This window comes from Rhamphochromis sp. 'chilingali', assembly GCF_963969265.1.
Source record: "Rhamphochromis sp. 'chilingali' genome assembly, chromosome: 22".
NCBI lineage: Eukaryota > Metazoa > Chordata > Actinopteri > Cichliformes > Cichlidae > Rhamphochromis > Rhamphochromis sp. 'chilingali'.
The window spans coordinates 16958344-16978910 of record NC_137950.1 but is presented as its reverse complement, the minus strand read 5'-3'; the positions used below and the strand labels follow the sequence as shown (position 1 = coordinate 16978910).

Below are 20567 nucleotides of genomic sequence, written 5' to 3'. Positions count from 1 at the left end.
TAGCTTACATTGCCATGAATCACACAGTGAAAGAGTGCTCCCGAGAAAGCAGAAAGTAAAAAAGGACACAGACAGAGCAGTATGTGGTAATTGTCTTTATTTAAGCCAAGGTCTTTAATCCCCAGCAACATGTAGTTCCCCTCTGCAGTTAAAGATAATCCTTTTTTTTTTTAAGGAGCAGAAGGTTTGACTCTTATGCAACACTTCACAAAACAATCATATATGCAGGTTTAGTTGCAAATGGGACTTAGGGACAAGGTTATTGAATTAAGACTTAATTAAGTTATGCATCATAAGCAAGGGGCAAGCTCCACGGCTGGAAAGAAAAAGAGCATTTCCTGTATGTGCTGGGTCGTAAAAAGGGACATTAAAATAGTAAAATTTGCAACATTAAAAACAAAAACAGATATAAAGAGAAGGTGACAGGGACAGGCCATGTAAACACGATGTTTATTTCATTGGCAGTAATGGAACTCGCAGTGAAATAAACCTACATACAGTCAAGACTCAAACAGAACACCTTTAAGTATTCAGAAGACACAGAAGTGTAGTCGCAGCAGGGAAGCCACTGATTCCAGCGGATTCAAAGAAACATGTCTTCAAAGTACTCATCAAACTCTTCCTCCCTGAAGAGACACAACAAGCAAAACACAGAAATGTAAGTTCCTGTCATGCATGATACTGACACAAACTGTTAGATGCTTCTTATGGGGGGACCCCAGCATAACTCGGTCAGTGTCAGTTCTCTATACAGCATAAAATGATGTTGACAACACTGATCCAGAACACAAACAAATACACAGTGAGGGGCAGAAGCAAGAGAGACTGAACATTTTTAAACAAAGCAAACAGACCTGAAATGCACTTAAGTTACTCACTATCGCTTTCTTGACTGAAAGTAGAACCCAATCTATACGAATGTCAGATTTGTAAGAGGCAGGTCTTTATGTTCTCCCTGACGTTATTTTATAATAACATCAAAAATATTCATTACACGGATTATAAAACCCAAACTAGCACAGCCAATATTTCGAGTAATAAGCCATTTGCTGCCAGTGAAATGGCTCAGAAGCATTACCATCATTATCCTATCAAAGCTCGGTGGAAGTTGACATAAACGTGTTCAAGATTTTGTGAGCAGCTTTACGCAGTGTGTGCAAGCAGCTCTCATAGTGCTATATAGACAGCAGTAACCCATGTAACTGTGACAAACGGGAAGCTTAAAACGAGCACTAACTGTTAACCTCACCTCGACTTTTCCTCCACTGCAGGGGCAGGTCCTCGCCAGTGGTCGCCTTCTGATTGGTCCTCTGGCTCATCCCCAGCGTCAGAGTCTAGTAGGAGAGTTTCAGAGAGCAGTCAGTCGCACTCACAGCAAAGAAAAACTGGGTCAACCGGTAACCTTTGCACCTTTGGACACTCTGACCACCAGTAGGCAACGGGTGAAGTGTCTTGCCCAAGGACACAACGACCGAGACTGTCTGAGCTGGGGCTCGAACCGGCAACCTTCCGATTACAAGGCGAACTCCAAACTCTTGAGCCACGATCACCTCTTTAGGTCTTTAAATAGAGAAAGACCTCAGTTAGAGGAGTGGAGTGTTTTGACCCAAATCACCTCCATCATGCGCATAACACACCCACTGAAACCCTTTATTAATATAAATATAAAGAGTTGATGTTTTCCTTTAATTTGTCACTCATATAGCCTCTGATCAACCAGTGAATGTTTAGGAAGTAAACTCTAAACCCTGCAGAAACAAAATAGTTCTTCTTCAAGAACGTGGCCTATTTCCTCCTTCACAAATTTATTCAGAAACAAGTTTTGGCAGGTTGTAGTAGACAAATATGTTATCAGCATAAGCCACTAATTATGTGATGCTATACTGGGCCAAAGCAGCATATTTTTCCATTCATTTTCCCTGGCATTAATATAAAGTTTCTAGGGCACAAAGTGCTTCCCTGATATTAAAAATCTCTCCCCCCTCTTTGAAAGTGCTGCTTATACATTACACTAAATACCAGAGTCGGAAATTTAATCTTCTCCAACCTTATACAATTGCTTTGAGCATGTGTGATGCAGAAAGAAAGCATAAGAGTTTTTGTGTATGGACCTGCATGTGGAACTCAGTGACATAACCTCAGAGTGTACACCTCCACCTACCAACACATTTATCCAGCCAGACCTTGGCTGAACAAACAGAACAGGGACAAGGGGGCAAAGTCATACCTCACTTCATGCTGTTTCCAGTAAAGTTAAAAAAAAAAACAAGAAAAAGAAAAAAGAAAGAAAGAACGGAGACAAAAAGCATGCTGAGAAAAACACGGATCTGCTATCTGTTACAACATTAACTACAGGAATTATGGGAGTGTCAGGATGCTTTCACTGCAGAAGTTTGGAGGAGAGTTTCAGTTCAGCGCTCAGATGAAGGAGATCATAAACTCAGATTCCAACATTGAAGAGCTATTTGAAATTTGAAAATTTGGAAAAAATTAAAAGATATGTAAGATAGGTGACCTATCATAATGTCAAAATGGCAAATTTCACCTAAAGGTTTAGGGATCTGTGCATCCCTACATCTTTTTAAAAATGCGTTTGTGGGTCTGTGTGCATCAGGCCATCGTGACATTACCTTTATCCGAGTTTTGCAATTCCTCTGAGCTGCTGGAAGAGGTGGAGCGATCTATAGACAAACACAGAGAGGCAACGATCAGAGTCACAGCTACCGGCCTTTGCTGACCTTAATGAACACTTTAAAAATACTATGTGCATGACTTGCCACACTGTTGGCCCCACAGTGGAGAGACACCCTTCAACTGTGTTATGAGCGTTAACATTGCACATTCTGTCCACCAGAGGGCACTCTGCATGCAACTTCCCTGCTGGCAACACATTTTGCATAATTGCTAAAAACATAAACCTGACTCCTACAGCACCACCTATGGGTGCAGTACTTCCAGTTTAATGTGGTGGGGGAGGATAAACTGTATGTTTTTAGTTATGAATGTTTTTGCTGCACAAACAATTTAGTGAAAGAGGAAAAAACAGAACAAATAATAGCAGTTTTAAAGCTTGGAGCTCTTGTAATAAAATAAGATGAGATCAAATGGAAATTATGGCAACAACAAAAAAAACTAAATGTCAAACACAAAAGAAAAGTTGGTATTACATAATTTCGAAGAACATAATGCAAACAAGGTTGCTCCCAAGGGTATTTTTTTCATCCTATTACTGTTCTAAAGGAACGTTTATTCAGAAAGAAGAGCAGAGGAGTTTTACCTCGGTGCTTCTTGTGTTTGTGCTTCTTCGAATGTGACGACGATCTCTTTTTCTTCTTTGCTTTTGCTTTCGCTGGCTTCTGGTTCTGATCCAAGAGCATTTCAGTCTTTGGTTTTGCTTTCACCTCCTTCCTCCTGAACAGAATCACAAATTGACCAAACCGTCAGCCAAGTCACTGTTTCAAATGCTATTACGTGAAACCCTTCGTGTGGGTTGAATGGCACATCCAAAACACGAGTAAACTGCGGCTTTAATGAAAACATCTAATACAAGACTTCCAGCCATCCTTCAGCAGCTAAAGTGACGCTATAATGCACACAGCTGCTTCCAGATTCAAAAAACTGTGATAAAATCATGACACTCTGGTAAGGTCAGACAGGAGATATGAATCATGTTTTGAATTCTAAACCTCTGCAAGCAACAAAACAACACGTGCTGACTGTCCATGGTGACCTGGCCTACTTTTAGCAGACGAGCGCACTCTCAGAAATCAGTCTTCACGGGCAAACAGAGCTACATGTTCATGAAAAAGGCGAAGTGAAAGTCGGCTTACTTGTGATGGTAGTTGAGTTTGAAAGAACATTCAGGGCAAAGTCCTAGAACAGAAACAACACGACATATTCACATCTATTGTAGCGGCTCTAAAAATAGATCCACTGTTACTCCTGCGATTGTTATTATAGTGACAGTGTCAGGGTGCTTCTGTGTTAATGCTCACACTTTTTGTAACTACTAGTGGTTGAAAATGATGCTTCTATAGAAGATACAGTAACTGCAGCATCACCCCGGTGTACACTTAGAAAATGTTCAACCTGATTCATATGCAGTGCTGAGTCTTCAAAAGTCTTGAGTCACCCTTCATTTCTTTATATTTGGCTTCCAAGAAGCTTCCATTTCCAGAGGAACGTTTGTTTTTTTTCAAGCAATTTAACACTGAACTCTGAATAATTCCCATGTGGGAAAAGTCACCTCACCCAACCGATGGACCAATATTAGTACCTATACATGACACACAGCTTTATCAAAGGACAGATTTAAAATTGTTAAATATGTATCCCGTCGCAAAAACACATAACTAATTGTCATTTCCTTAGTCGAATTGATGAAAAAAAGCAAAAATGACACAATTTGATCAAAGCTAACACCATTCAAGACGCAGTAACTTGAGCCTGGGTTCGAATCTGACCTGTGGCCCTTTGCTGCGTGTCTTCCCTCCTCTGTCTCCACCATCGCTATCTAATAAAAAAATGTTAAGAGTCATTAAGTAGTAATATTTTTGCTGGAAGCTATTAGCTTAAACCTTGGCATATCCCAGCATGTTATGCAATGTGTCCTTAAAAAAAAAATTCAATCAAACTGGACAAAAGGAAAGGGATGATCTGGACAGAGAACAGAACAAAAGCAGCCAACATCTGAAGAAGAGCCTTGAATGTCCTTCAAGAAGCCTGGGGAACTATTCGTGAAGACTACTTAAAGAAAAGAGAAGAAAGCCCGAATAAGAGAGTTCAGGCTGTGTTGAAGAATAAAGGTGGTCACACCAAATATTGACTTTCAAGCTTGTTAGAACTGTACAAACTCTCTCTTTTTTGCACATTTTTAATAGATCTATGGACCCATTTTCCTCGCTACATATAAAGAAAATAGCGGTGGCTCAAGATTTTTGCTCAGCAGTATATAACAGTATTGCGCACATACAAAGTAGGGGTGGGGGAAAAAAATCGATACTGTGTAGTATCGTGATATTTTGTTTGCTAATAATGTATCGATACAGGGACAGCAGAAATCGATATTTTGTTACAAACAATTTTTTCTCTGAAGTCAACATGCTCTGGAGTCAGAGCATGTTGACTTCAGAGCATGTTGATCCTTTTTCTGAGCAAGAGTCCTGACATTCCTTCACTGTCCAAATGTGTTTAACTTTTTTTTTTGGCAGCAATAAACATGACAGTTTACTTATTTTAATTTAAGACATGTTTAATTTTAATTAAGTTTAAAACTTTTTTATTTAATGTAAAATTATATTTTTTTTAAATTTACTTTCAAATTCTTCAGTTGCTGAAGGGGCTGCATAGTTTTCATAAATTGCATAGTTCAGAATAGCTATAATTGTACCAGATGGTTGCATTCAGTTAAGTTGGACTAGACTGTAATACAAACAGTTCAGTTTGTCAGCAATAAAACTGACTGAAATGAGAGAAAGACTGAGTGTGAGACTTTGATATTAGATAAAATGAATATTGATAAAGTTTACCTTTATGTGCAGAATTTAAATATCACAAAATATTTTTAAAAAATCGCAATAATATCGTATCATGCGTTAAGTATTGTGATAATATCGTATCGCGAGTTGTATGGTGATTCCCACCTCTAATACAAAGGGAATGCTGTTGATAAAAATTAATCATCTGTGTATAAACTACAGAGAAGAAAGCACGAAAGAACCCGGTGGAGCTCATGTTTTTCTCCCAAAACACAAAAAAAGATTCCTAATAACTCTGCTCATGAACCAATGCATCATCATCCTTATGGATCATATTTTTCCAGTAAAGCTGAGGCACTGGGGTTGCCAAATCACGTTTCATTACTGTTTAAACAATAGGGACTGTCTAAAGAATGGATTTTAATTTGGCACAAAGTGGGATTTATTTTTTCTTGTGAGGAGAAAGAACCTGGACGTGACCTGTAAGACCAGCTTGTTAAAAGTCTTTCATTTCCTGCTTAACTGACTCCTCCAACTACAGTAATTATTTTCAGCAGTATAATAACCTGAAGGGGGATCATTATGACTAAGGTCATAGATAGGGACCATTTGCTGGGCCACAGCCACACCTTTTCCAAAAAATGAGGCTATAAAATAAAGAGATAATTCTCTTCTTTTTTTCCTTACTGAGTTTGACCAGTGCGTTTCTCTTCTCCCCGTGTTCAACGTAGGCAAAATTCACCTCCCAGCTTTTGAGGCCTTCCTCCTTCTCGCAGTGCTTGTTTCCACACTGGAACTGACCTGGAACGTGAAGAAGCTCACATGTACAAATCTGAATATTTCACATGTTTACACTCATGCCCGCTTTTTTCTGTAAGCTCTCTTGTTAACACCAATTCATGAAGCAAAGAAATGCATTTTTAATTGATATAATTACTGAGTGAGGGCTCGAACAAACTGCAGGCAACTTGTGAATTATCGTGTGAAATTCTAACCTTTACACTAGAAAAGCGAACAGAATAAGAAGGATGTGTTTTAGTAGTGACAGACTAAGAATCTCCAAAAAGATTCTGTCAGACAACCTTCAAACCCTGCTGCTCACTTTTACCCACCGCAGTCTATCTCTACACCCCTTCCTCCTTATCCCCTTTCTCCTTCTCATCTCCCTTTCTTCCCCTCGTCTCATCCCTTCAGGCCTCCCTCCAGCCGCTGTACAGGCTGCCTGTTATCCCCAGAGGAGCTTAAGGTGGCATTGATCTGGTCTCCGGGGTTCCTCCAGATTGCAGCAGAGGGAGCGAATGCGTCAGAGCCATCCAGTCTTGGCACGAATTCCTAACTCCGTGAAAGGAAAGTGATGCCTGCCCTCACCTGGAAAGGATTGCGACTGTAAACATTCAGGTGAGATGACGCAGGGCTCGTGGACTCGGGCCACTTTGAGCCGTAGGGCGGACTCTCTCTTCACGTGCTGTATGAGATTAAGATCCAGTGACGTCAGCTTAGAAGAAGACACTTCTGGCTACGGTTCAAATGAGGTTTACTTGAGTTTATCTGTCAGGGGAAGACACTGTACTTACAAAAGAGACCCGTGAAAGAATCCAACAATTTCCAGTCAAAACACAAATATCAACTCCTCGGTGATGTCACAGAGAACGTCAGGATGTCACTAAAAGTATTTATATTACTCGAAAATGTCAGCATATCCTGTTCCTGTGACCTCAATGACGATCACGATGCCTATGAAAAAAAATTATTTTCTTATCTGTTGTTAAAGCCGGACGTAACATGTGTAAAGAAAGTCTCTAAAAGGTTCTGCTTTGCATATTAAAAATAAAGAAGCGCCCTTGAACATCATTCTGATTCCCCTTGCTCCCTTTGAGAAGCAGCTCAGTGTAAAACAGAGAAGAATGTGATTTATTCGAAGGTTACAACATGGAGCGTTCGAATGTGTGGAGCCCTCCAGCTACACACAAATGTGACCCTGGGAGAGTGGAGCCAATATAAATCTGTTTCCAGGCAATTTCTTTGACAAATAAATGTCAAAAACTAAATACAATCAAGGCCAGGAAGTAGTTTGTCAACGTATTTCTGATAGTTTTCAGTCCCTGGGCCCAGAAATTTCACACTTGAAACCTTACAACAAGTCCCTGGTACTGTATTTGGAAAACTGGTTTAAAACAAAAAACTGGGATGCAGAGAGAATTGCTGCTTTATAAAACAAGTTTTATACACAGTGATGGAGTGGTGGCCTGACCGGGGTGGCACACCGCTTCTTTTTACCCAAAGCCAACTGCGGTAAGCTTTTTAAAAAAACTGACGGATGGATGCGAGCTATATCGGATTTTCTGGTGAAAGAAAAGACGGATTTCAACTGTTGAGAGGCGCCAGGTATTTTTTTTTTACACATCAGGTGAGCCTCACGTGCCACATGAAAGAGAAAAAGAAAAAAGCAGATGAATCCAGTTAGGAGAGGAAACTCCGGTCCTCCTACGTCATTGGTTAATAATGCCACCAGCCAGCGACCCGAGATCAAGACGGATAATTACCACAGGACAGATGGGTGCACGATTAACACTAACTTAATGATGTCAAAGGGAGTGACCTGAACTAGCGTGCATTCACTTTTTATTCACTCTTGGATAACTGCCAAGTCCACACGATGATGCGAAATGACACATTTGTCTGGGTTTTTCCCCCCTTCTATCAAAGGGATTGCTATCAGACCGGACGTGCCGCGCTGGGTTAGACAAAAAAGATCCAATCCACTTTCATGTAAAGCTACAACAAGGGAGCCAATTAACTTAGATTAGCACCGTGTGGAACTTCTGGAAACACACATTAGCAGAGCTGCACACAGAACCACACCTTAGTCTTGCTGTTCATTTTTCCCTGTGGTCACTAGCGGTGCTGCAGTAAAAAATAAAAAAAATAATTCATTAAAAATCCCCTGCAGCCAGAAAAGGACTCTGGCCAAAGACCACTATTATGAAAAACTATTTACAGGACACAACCAACCGAGCACAAACATGGACAGTTTTTCTCTTCTTATAAGGGCTTGGCAGGCATCCAGCTGAGCGAAGTCACTGAACACACTTAAAAGTCTAACACATCAATCCCATAAAAACTTTTTCTTAAAATCACAAATACCAATGCTTGTAGTTTGTTTTCTTTTACTTTTTAATTAGTAAGATGAAGGGATTTTGATTTTCTATGGACAGAATTTCTAGGCGCAGCCAGGTTGCGGAGCGTCTCTGCGTTTGTGGGCTCAGGATCTCATCTCTGTGTTTTGTGGACTATCTGGCTATGTTGGCTTCATGAGAAGGTGGCGTGAAACTCGCAGCGGAACGGTTCGAGGTCACTTGTGAGGACAGTGGGAATGAGAATTAGCACCTCCAAGTGTGACGCCAGATAAAGGTGGAGTGCCCACTCTGGGTCTGGACGAATTGGTGCCCCAAGCGGAGGAGTTGTTCCCAAGCGAGGGGAGGGTGGAGCGGGAGATTGACAGACGGACTGGTGTGGTGCCAGCAGTGATGCGGGCACTGTAGCAGTCGCTCGTGGTGAAAACAGCGACGCTGTCGATTTACTGGTTGAGCTATGTTCACACCCTCACCTATGGCTACGAGCTCTGGGTAGTGACCAAAAGAATGAGATCGAGTAATTGGCTTTAAAGGGCGGCTGAGTTCTCCCTTAGAAATAAGGTAAGGAGCTCAGTCATTCGGCAAAGGTTTGGAGTAGAGCCGGTACTTCTCATTATTAAATGGAGCCAGTCGAGGTCGTTTGGCATCTTGGACGCCTCCTAGGCGAGGGCACACCTAGGACACGCTCTCTCGGCTGGCTTGGGAACACCTTTGTGTCCCCCCCACCCAGATGAGCTGGAGGATGTTAGCAGAGAGACAGAGAGAGAGGCTGCTTAGACTGCTACTCCTAAGAGGCAGCAAACAGACTGATGAATAGAGATGAAGAGATGCTGGCAGGCGGACTTTATTGCCATAAGACAAACAGACAGAGAGATGATACACGTCAACTCCTGTTTCTTAGGGTCAGGGCTGTAAGCAAAAGCAAATACGCAAGTTTCCCATAATGCTGACCTGTTTGTTTAATATCACGATCATCACAAAACTGCTTGTCACATGCAACAGCTTCTACTGCTGCACAGTGAGCTGACTCTGTTCAAAGGTACATGGACTGTACTGTACTCTTAAATAACTCAAAATGACCCTTCAGATCATTTAGTGACTGAAAAGCCTGTGAGGATGCAGACTTCAGGTGGTCACTGTGAGTGTCTGCATCCGCTGTTGTTTTTCAGCTAAATCTTGATACTCACCAGGACTCTAACCTTGCCTATTCCCAAAGTAAAATGCCTTCAATAAAAGTGCAGCCTGTGGAAAATATATGGTTCCCTCAGGCAGACTTTTCAAATATTGGAAATGTAACTAGGAATCAGATGGATGCTTCTCTGACCACCCACTCCCACCTCTGATGCTTGATCAGGTTTAGCCTGCTTTTTGTTTTTATGGGGTCTGTCTTCCACAATGACTTTGAGTTCACTGCTCAGACTAAATAGCATTACAAAGTACTATGAAAGCATTCTATACTCTATCTGCACAAGAATATCTGTGTTACATCTATGTGTCCCTCTTTAAAACACAGAGAAATATTCAAATTTTGACATTTGTAGGGTACACTCTGACACTCACACTTTGAAACAATAGGAATGGAGACAGTGACACTGGCCGCTGTTAGACTGGGAAACTCTGAAAGCTTTGAGCACTGTCGGATAATGAGATTCCACTTCTCACACTTAAAATACACTCAGTTACTTCTCTGGAGCTGATGTATTTTGTCTGGCAAATGAGAGCCCAGCAGGATATACTTACTATGTGCAAAGCCTGCCTAGAACACAGGCTGAGCCGAAGGAATCATTTAAAGCAACAGAAACGATCTCACCCCTTAAATTAAATTGGCTTGTCACTTTTGTTTTATTTAAATTGAAAGGAAACCACCAGGATGTAGGATAGTATATAACATTATTTGAATTTGCTCATTTAAGGGTGGAGTAGTTGCTTTATATGAACCTGACAACAACAAATAAATGTAGATGGAGCAGAGGCAGGATCAAACGTTTAGATAAGCAAACAGTAGAAAATCCAGGACAGAGCAAAATGAAATAAGTAAAAATGTGACACCAAACAATGAAAAGCCAAAAAAAGGAAACTGATTATCATATCAACTAAATCAGCATGTCATGGCACCCTTTTTGCGACCGTAAAATAATTAAATCAACCAATCTGTGGTTGCCTGGTAACTGCACTGAATTTTTTCACTGCAAGTTGCTGCAGTGATCAGTTGGTCGCCCACAGTTTGAGCCTGCAACACCCACAGCGTGTGGTCGACAGCTTTCAAACGCAAAACAGTTGCATAGGTTGCCAGTTGGGAGGCAACTTGTCTCAAAACAGTTGCAGACTGACTGCGACTGATTGTGACTCTCTGTGACAGATTGGTGAAGGTTTTCAAATAATCTCATTTACAAACGCACACAGATTGACCCCAGCTGATTATTGGCAATGTGCGCCAGTGAGAACAGCTTTACAGTAGTTGACTTGACTTAGCAGATCCCAGCAGTAATTTTAATTTGATATTATATAACACTTGTGGAGGAATTTCTGGCTAAACTCTGAATGTTAGAAACATCAATTTCTGTGTCTAAACAGCAGATTTTTGCAATACAACACAGTTCATTGCCCTATTATCATAAACAGATTGGGGTCAAGTTAGCAGTTGCATGCAATCAATTGCAAACTAATAACATCTTAATGTGGTTTTAACGCCAGTGATTGCAAGCAGTCGCAGACCTGGCCCTAATTTTGTTTTGCCAGTCTTCAACCACTCATTGAAGTGTGACAGTAGTATAATGCTAAAAGTGGCTTCACATTTCGGCTACCAGTGGCATTTATTCCAAGGCAGCAGAAGCTGGGTCAAACCTAACTCCTGCTGTGTCAGTGTGTACCCTGACAGGAGGCCCACCTACAACAACCTAGCCTCAGCTATTTTGTTTATGTTTTTATTCTTGAACTTTAAAGTAACTGTCTTCTGATTGGCTGCCCCGCATATTTAAAAATGAACAGCAAGTGGTTCATGCTTGTGTGTTTGCAGTCAAGAGCACGAAAAAAAAAAAAGATGTTCATAGCAGTCTCGACTCATTTTCTGAAACTTTGCTCATTGTTTATATGAATATGTCACTATTGCAATGCTATCCATATCTATCTCATAGGCAGAGGGTGAATACATGTCCATGTACCCTCCATGGAAAGCCACAGTCCACAGTTATACTCGCTTGTATGCAACCAAGTATAACTCTAGAAGTTTTCATGCTACTCTCCCAAACACAAATGACAACTTCTGTTTAGAAAAAAAAAAGAAAACCAAGAAAGTACCTTTAAGATCTGTTAATATGAGACATTTGTAGCTTTCTGTTATATTCAACTACAGGAATTCATGTGGAACTTTCAGAAGTATAAAGGCACTGAGATGAGAGAAAGAAAGTTATCAGCAAGGACTAGAAGTACATCTCATTCTTCAAAAAAATCGGCAGCAAGATTCCAGTGGGAGGATAACCTGTGAACCCCCCCAAAAAGAAGAGAGAATGAAACCTTTTGGTACTGTGCACTCCTTGATCCAATATAACACTATAGCAATGAAAAGAAAGGTCAGTGTTCTTCGTGATCCAACCTTATTGGATGGAGACTAGTCAGCATTATCCACCAGCATGATCTGAGGTGCACAGAAAGCAGCGATGATAAGGGGATGGTTTCCAAAAAAGGTATTCATGCCAGAGCAAAAGTAAAAAGTGGCCATCGGAGGTGGTACAAGATCAGTTTAATTGACGGGAAGCAGTACTACACGAGCTCGGACTAGCAACACTTAGTCCAAGTGGAACTGCTGGTAATTGAACAATAAATCAAAAACATTCACGTTGATGACTCGCCAACAGATTGTTGCCAAGATTCAAGTGTCTGTGATTGATGACACCCTATATCAGCTTAAAAATCAAACTAAACTCTTGTTACACTCAATCCATGACAAAGATTTGCACCAGTGTATTCTTCACGTCTGAACGGGGGCGTCAGGCCCAACTTACAGAATTTATTTAGTATTGATCTCACTGGAGAGGGTTTAGAGTCCCATGCTCTAAACAGTACTTAAGGAGCATGTCTCTAGTAATTATTAATGTCCACAAATCACAGCTGAGGCAGCTAAAGTGCAGTGCATCTGACCTAATCTAATCCCACTTCCTGTAGAGTACTGCTACATGGCTTGAACTGTCAGAGTCCAAGATTACACTGTCTTAATCCGGAACAACATATTGGTTTAGTCAGCTTTCCCAGACACGCTGTTTGTGTGTTTGTGAGGTTGTACTGGTATAAACATAATTATAATAATAATTTAAATGTTAAATGACTCTGCATATGTGTATGTGTGTATATGAGATTGTGTATGTGTGTGAAGCTCACTTTATTAATGAGCTGTCAAGGCAGGCTCCCTTGCTGAGCAGCAGCTATTGTCCTTCCAGGTAAACTTATAAATACCACTGTCACACAAACGCAGCGGTAGACAGAGAGGTGTTGTACTAATCCTGAGCAATAATAGCAACAGTAATCATGGAACCACTGCCAAACCATCAAGCTAGTCCAGCGCTATCAGAAAGCTACAGTGTTGGGTATCAATGGACAGATTAATCCGCGGCTGTTTAAGATGGGAAGCCACAAGCAAACACGGAAAGAAAATTCAGATGAAAGGTCAAATCGTTTAAAGATTTATGACGCCATTCTGGAGAGCCATAAAGTCAAACCAAATTGCAGCAGGCAGATTTTTTTAAAGAGCCTGACATGTGGAGAGACTCCTGAAGGGAAGCACCAATCATAGCTGATGTACTGCTGTGTGAATTGTCTTTATCTCTGTCTCCATCTAGTGGAGAAGGATGTGAGGTGTGGGTGAGAAAGCTATAATCCCACTTCACTATGGTTCACTGAGGTTCACTAAAATGTGAATTTAGAGCATCACTGCAAGCAAAAACGTCACAAATAGTGATTAAAATATCTCCAACACCTCCCTGAATCCGGACTTTATGTCAGCATTACATAGAATATTATGCAATAAGGATTCGGTTCCAGCCTCTTGATTAAATCGGATCTCTTTGCTCAACAAGTATGCTTTTTACTGCAATTTAAGATCACTTCTCCCCTTAGGGCTCGTCACAGCAGATCATCTTCCTCCCTTCACCCTATCACCACCACCGCCCTGCATATCCTACATGCTGCCTTTCCTGTCTTCCTCCCCTCACTCAACCAGTCGTGGCAGATGGCTTCCCCTCCCTCAGCCTGGTTCTGCTGGAGGTTTCTTCCTGTTAAGCGGGAGTTTTTCCCGTCCCACCGTCGCCTTGCTCAAAGGGGGTAGTCTGATTACTGGGGTTCATTATTAACCTCCTAGGACCTACATATGTGGGTTATTTAGACCAAAATACTCAATTTTGCTCTACAAGGGCCTGATATCCACTTACAAGGACATTATACTGCTACTGTTCTATCAAAATTTTAAATGAATATCCTCATATGTGGCTCTTATTTTTCTTAAAAACAAAAATAAGGTAAAAAAATAATAATCTGGTAATTCTTTGTTTTTACACTCATCGGGCCCCAATCAGCCCAAATACCAAAGAGAAATTAAAAATGCATGACGTGGAAGAGTTCGGGTCTTAGGAGGCTAATATTGCGTATTACTGTATTATTGTAGGGTCTTTACCTTACAATATAAAGTGCCTAATTTCTAATCTTGTCCATCATGATCACTCCCATTTAAAAATATAAGCATCTCCAGCTTGGCTTCTTTCTACCTTTTGTTCTTCCTTCTGTCACAAATCACCCCTGACACTCGTCTCCACCCACTCCACCCTGTGAGCTCTGCATTATTTTGGATGGTTGACCCCAGGTATTTTATTCTACCTTCACTACCTTTGCTCCTTGCAGCATGACTGTTGCACCCGTCCCCTTTTCACACACACACACACACACACACACACCTACTCTGTGTTGCTTCAACTGACTTGCATCCCTCCTCTCCCCGCAGCATACCTCCACCTCTCCAGGCTGTTTTCCAGCTTATTCTCTTCCTTATTCTCACTACGAATCAAATGCAAGTGCTCGACACAGCAACATTAGCAGGACCATGCAAGCATATAACAGGTGTATGCCATACCTTTTCCAGAGACGACTTCATTCTCTGTCCGCCATCGAAATCCAAACTGTTGGGCACAGATTTTTTTAAATGAGCATAAATGAGCAAAATCATATACACGAAACCAACTAAAGCATCAGATCCATTTCCATCCATATAGCTTGCAAGCCATAGCTGTGTTGTTCCCACCTTTTAATGCTTATTAGTTTTCGAAGGCAGTTGGATCAGAAAAACAACTGAGAATATAAGGACTGCATATATTTGTGTTTATTCACCCATGCACTCTTATTATTAAATGCTGTGCATGCACATTAACTTGTTAATGTAAACACATCTATAGTAAGTGGTGTCCTTTTGACCCCACGTATTGCAACTCGCCCTTTATATTTTTATTCGTAGGCGTTTTAGAATAACTAGTGAATAAATCAAGTGCACAACCTTTTAGTGTTTAGCGGCTTGGACTTTTTAAATTGAAATGTTTCAATTTACCTACAGTGCCTCCGATAAACATAGATAATTCCAGGTATTGTGTATTGTGCGCCATGTCGGAGGTGTAAGCGTAAAAGAGATGTGTGCACAGAAAACTCATCAGCACAAATGCAGGAGATACTGAGTTGGGCCACACGTGTGCCACTTTTCATCAGTTTTAAACATTGGCCTCGCTCCAAAAAGGCTCAGCGATCACTGGAGACAGAGCAGAGCGCCAGAACACATCATACCCCCAACTTCAGGCTAAAATGGGCTCGCTATTATGGAGATTAGTGAGACTTAGGTAATATTAACCTTTACACATGGCAACACTGCAGGGATAATTAGTGTAATCTTTTTTGGAATACTGGAGCAGGTCCTTGTAACGCTGATTGCTGAGGTATCTACGGGCACTGTAATGTTATCTTATAGCGCATGTAGGTGCGTTAGTGATAAATCGATTTCTAGGATTTAGAAATTGGTTCATAATTTTTGTAGTTTTGACTCCGTATACCACCAGAGTGGATTTGAAATCAAACAATCGAGATGCGACTGATCTGTGGACTTATTTTAATTGACAAAAAATAACATTAACCTATCAGGGGGACAGTAGAAAGTTTAGGAGTAGTGGACAGCTCAGCAACACTAAAAAGCCTGAAAGACCCACAGAAGATGGCTTTGACAGTGCTTCACAGTACAAATGGATAATGACCCAAAGTATGGTGCAAAAGCACCCTGAGAGTTTCATCTGATCTCAACTCAATGCAGCATGTTTTTCAGTTTAATGAAGATAAAGCTGAACGCAGAGAGACTCACAAACAAGCAGCAAACCGTGGAGGCTACAGTAAAATCCTGGGAGAGCATCTCAAGAATAGAAACAGCATTTGGTGACATCAGTGGGTTCTAGGCTTCAGGCAGTCATGGACTCTAAAGGAGTTTCGTCCAAGTATTAAAAACAATATTTATATTTAAAATGATGTCAGTTTGTCCAATTAATTTTGATCCTCCAAATATGAGAGACTCTGCATAAAAGAAATGAAAACATTTGTGTAAAAGCCTCCGAATTAAAGCTGAAGTCGGCACTTCCATCACATCTTGAGTGTTTGATTTAAAGGCAACTGCTGTGACGTTCAGAGGAAAGCCTCTGTCTCTCCAACAGATTCTGAACCTAACTGTGCAAGCAGTCACAACATTGTGAACCTGGAGATGTGTCCTGATCCTTTCCCTGTTTTACCTTCTGTTTACTTTGATTTTAACTGGCTGCTTGGTTAGATTTTGGGGAAAATAATGGCCCAAGTGTGTTACTAAGACATGCTATAGGGGGCTAAACTTGAGTTATTACCTTTTGGTAATAACTGACACATGTAGTTTACTACAGTATAGTAAATGTCATGTGTGCTTAAGTTGTCAGACTGTAATTATAATGCATTCGTTGACATAATGCAATAAATAAAACTACATAAGTAACATGAATATTACTCATGATTAGCTAACATTAGCATTCACTTTATATCAACTTTATACTAAAGTTTATTTAACTATAAATGTATAATTTATTAACCCCTGGGGGGTCTTAGAAAAATGCATACACTATCGGACCTAGAGCCACAAATCGACCCAAGACCCCCCAGGGGTTAAGCATGGTATCATGAAGTGCTACCTTCATTTGAACTGTAATTTAAGGTTTTAATTCCTGCACCTTGTGTGAAACTGCCTTTTTTTATATGACAATTTTTAAATGCTTTCAAATATTCAAAAATGCTATCATATCATACAGAAACTGCTTTACATAAGCTGTATTACTGTTTAAAAATTAATAAGAAATCAATTATATTTCCATTCCTCTCACCTTGTTTTCCTTGTATCTGCTGAGGTCAGCTATGCAGTATTCTTTAAACAGCTTGTCATAATACTTTTTGGCCAATTCTTTCTCCCTGCCACAGAAAAAACCCCACAAGCAACTAAGAAAATCAGCACACACATCATTAACTAACTTCTAATGTAACGTATAGACTTTTCGGAAGAGAACTGAACAGGTAAAAAACTAATTCATTATTACTGATGCCACTAAGTTGATCACCATGTCATGTCCTCCTCGTCCTCATCCCTCCAGAGGAAACGATGGTTTTCACGCAGCACGTCTAGATCTGTTTTGTCCTTGGCTCTACGGGGAATAAATGTAAAATGACAACGTTTATGAGCGCGCATAAACCGAAAAACAACTTCTGCAACTATCAATTTTAATGAAATGATTAACTGGATTGCAGTGATGTATAGACATATTGCAATTATTTTGCCTGGAGTGACAGAAGCTGACTGTTCCCCAGAGTTGACTGTGAGTAAGATTACTCACACTGAGCGCTTGAAGTCAACCATCTGTCCCCCGTAATACAGTATGTAATCACCGACAAACTTCTTGTGCCGCTCAAACTGGAGACATCTGCTTAAGGTCATTCTGTTGTTCAATGTTAACTTTTGCAACTGTAAACAGCCTAAAATTTCCCACCGCATCACATTTTAATATCTTAAAAAGTTACGTTTCATCAGCCTCTTCGTCGTCTACTCACAGCCGAAAGAAATGATAAATTGAGAAAGGATACGGCGTTCATGGATATCAGATGGGCTCGTCTGTTCCGGGCTTCTTCTCTAAACAAAACAAAAATATATATAAATATAAATGATGCATTTTTAATCAAAAAAAGACAAAAAAAACAAAACAAGATCATGTGTGATAGCTTGCAAAGAAAAAACAATCCACTGAGAGCATTTAATCAGATTGGCCCATAAGAATTGACATTAACTGTAGTGTGCATAGGTAAAATGCGAGCAGCTAAAAGCTATTAGCACTTATTCGATCTGCTATTAGTCACCATACCTGTCCACTTCATTTGAGTGCAAGCTGCGGTGAGCCACCTTAGAGTGGCGACCTTTCTGAAACGGCTTCTGTAAGATTTCCTCCTCATGTTTCCTGTAGAAGGTACACATAATAGCAGAAAGCTTGTGAAAAAAATGGATTAAAAACACTTGTGTTTATTCATATTATCATCTGTACAATCCCATCTCATTTGGTCAGCACAGATACAGTACCAGGAGTTCAGTTGAGCCAAATGTGAATAAAGCGAAAAAGTATCATTGAGCCTAAATAATTCTGTAGCCTTCATTTGACCTTTTAAGGCCTCTCTGTGAGGACTCTCCCTGTCCATCTTCATCACTGAAGTCAGAGTCATAACCGCCGCCCCCGTGAACCTGAGGAAACACAGGAAGTGATTTGTGAATCATATCTGATGATTTGTGAATCATCCACACACTTTCTGGCAAAATTAGGCATATTAGTTAAAAAATGCATGCGTACACTTGTACTGTACATCCTAACTGTGAGACATGTATTGCAACTTGTGACACAAATAGGGTAATGACTGATCTTAGAGTAAACATGACACTATGTATTAACATCTGCTGCACACATATACACACACACATATATATAAAACCATTAAAGTATGCATTTCTGAATGAGGGAGGGCATTTTTGCATATTTCCTCTGATCAGTGCTTTCTGTGTCTGAAACAAAACAGACCCCATCAGTTTAAGTCAACTTTCTTTTGATTGTTGATAAAGAATGGGTTCAAACAGCAGGTGGACTGAGCTCCTATGTGCTTAAATTAACCATATTATAGCTGGCTCCTCACTTTCACACCATAGAGACCCAAAGGTGGGGGGAAAAAACATAAAACAGAAACTCGGCTGCAGCAGTCTCACCTCATTCTTTCAAACATTAATCATGTTTAATACTGTAAGGGTATAAATATAACAGAAAATAAAGAAAACAGGAAGCATAACAGGTCAGGTTTAAGTTAACTAGAACATATTCTATGCCTTTATAGTTTGATCCAGGTCAATTTTGTCTCAGGCCAAGCATTCCTTTATAATAAGTGTCTACAAGTTTCCTGTCTGACATGAATAAACAGAGAGTAGGAGAGAGATTTTATTGTTAGGTTTTTAGGTATTCACAACACTGTTTTTTGGAGAAAAGCATCTATTATCACATAATTGTCCGATATAATTAAGACATGAAAACATAAAAACTAGAATGATCCCATTCTATTTTATTCCACAAGTGCCGGCCTCCAAATTTAGTGGGAACACAGACAGTTCTCATGTCTCATGAATGTTTCGAGCTTCCATAAAATCATCTCTTCATTTATTTAACCCAGACTGGTTGATCTAAAAGTCCATCTTAATGGATATGGGATGAATTTGACCCAGTGTCTCGCCCCAAAAGTGATTGTCTGCTGAAAAAAATAATATCCGGTTGGCCTGTAATCTGTCAAACATGTCTGCATAGCTCGATGATATCAAGTCATTTCTACCCAGAAAACACATTCCTGTCACAAGTAGAAGCTGCAATCAATATTTGGAAATGTAAATTTTATATAGCCTTTATTTATCCATGTGAAAAGTTTCCTTGACATTAAAAATGTCTTTGTCAAGAAAGATCCTGCCTTGGGTGTAGCAATAAAAGTGCAACAAATATAACAAAATACCTCTATAGAGACATTTAAAGTGGCCAGAACGGTCTGTACTGATAATAATGTTGAACAAAAGGTTGGTACAATAATGCAGAGTCATAAAAATACTTTCAAAACAGGTCATTTCTTTATGTTATATGTAACCCCTTCAGAAATCTATTTGGCTGAAGCCTATTTATCAATATAAGCAACGATATTACCCATAGAACACACCCAGAAATCGGAAATCACATTTTAATGATGTAAAAAAAATTGTTTTTGTGTAATTTATCTCTCAAAGTCACCAAATGTCTGGCTAAAAGAAGACAAATGGAGTAACTGTTACAACGAGAGACTATAGCTTTCCCTCACTCGGTGTGGCAGAGCAAGTGCTCAATGATGGATGAAATAGTGAATAAAGTGAGATATTTTGGAGGTCCCGTCATCAGAAACGAGCTATGACACTGTAGCAGGTGCACGGCGACTCTGACTGCTGTGAATTTCACGCAGGCACGCGCTTTAGCTCGTGCTTTGACCGCTTTGGACCTGTCACGCGCCACAGACACCGCTCATCCCTGACTGTGACCAGTGAAGCAGTCAGGAACCAACACGGCGTTAGTAGGCAGCACCGACACACGTATCTGTGAGGGGGATAACTGGCTGCTAACAACTACGCGAACGCGTCCTCACAGCCTTGTTTGCAAAAGAAGAGACGCGACTATATCGCATGTATAAAAGTTTACCTTCACAAGATCATCCATGGCTTCTTTTTTTCCTCCCTATGAACTGCCGCTGACTGTTTACAAAATGTAATCGCCATGTGATGACGTAGGAAGTAAGTCGCGGTATGATGACGCAGACCTACACGAATTATATTTAGAAGAAT

General features: G+C 40.3%; 1 protein-coding gene across 2 annotated transcripts; it reads right to left on the bottom strand.

Moving 5' to 3' along the window:
• Nucleotides 1-88: 88 nt before the first annotated feature.
• Nucleotides 89-20517, bottom strand: fra10ac1 (FRA10A associated CGG repeat 1). Of its 2 annotated transcripts, XM_080871966.1 has the most exons (14): nt 20425-20517; nt 18340-18419; nt 18049-18141; nt 17774-17819; nt 17527-17603; nt 17254-17337; nt 17023-17107; nt 14727-14772; nt 6165-6278; nt 3831-3873; nt 3278-3411; nt 2631-2681; nt 1250-1334; nt 89-626 (listed from the first exon to the last, which is right to left on the bottom strand). In XM_080871966.1, exons 1-14 carry the CDS (start codon nt 20440-20442, stop codon nt 584-586), a joined length of 999 nt encoding a protein of 332 aa, XP_080728092.1. In that variant the 5' UTR covers nt 20443-20517; the 3' UTR covers nt 89-583. The 2 variants fall into 2 exon arrangements, with proteins under 2 accessions (XP_080728092.1, XP_080728093.1); XM_080871967.1 differs by lacking the exon at nt 6165-6278.
• Nucleotides 20518-20567: the final 50 nt, after the last annotated feature.

Excerpts from the sequence above, each read along its gene's own strand:
- fra10ac1 (XM_080871966.1), bottom strand. Across the intron at positions 18,142-18,339 it reads TCACAGAGAGGCCTTAAAAG|GAAACATGAGGAGGAAATCT; the intron begins GTCAAATGAAGG and ends TACCTTCTACAG. Across the intron at positions 1,335-2,630 it reads ATTGCAAAACTCGGATAAAG|ACTCTGACGCTGGGGATGAG; the intron begins GTAATGTCACGA and ends CTCTCCTACTAG.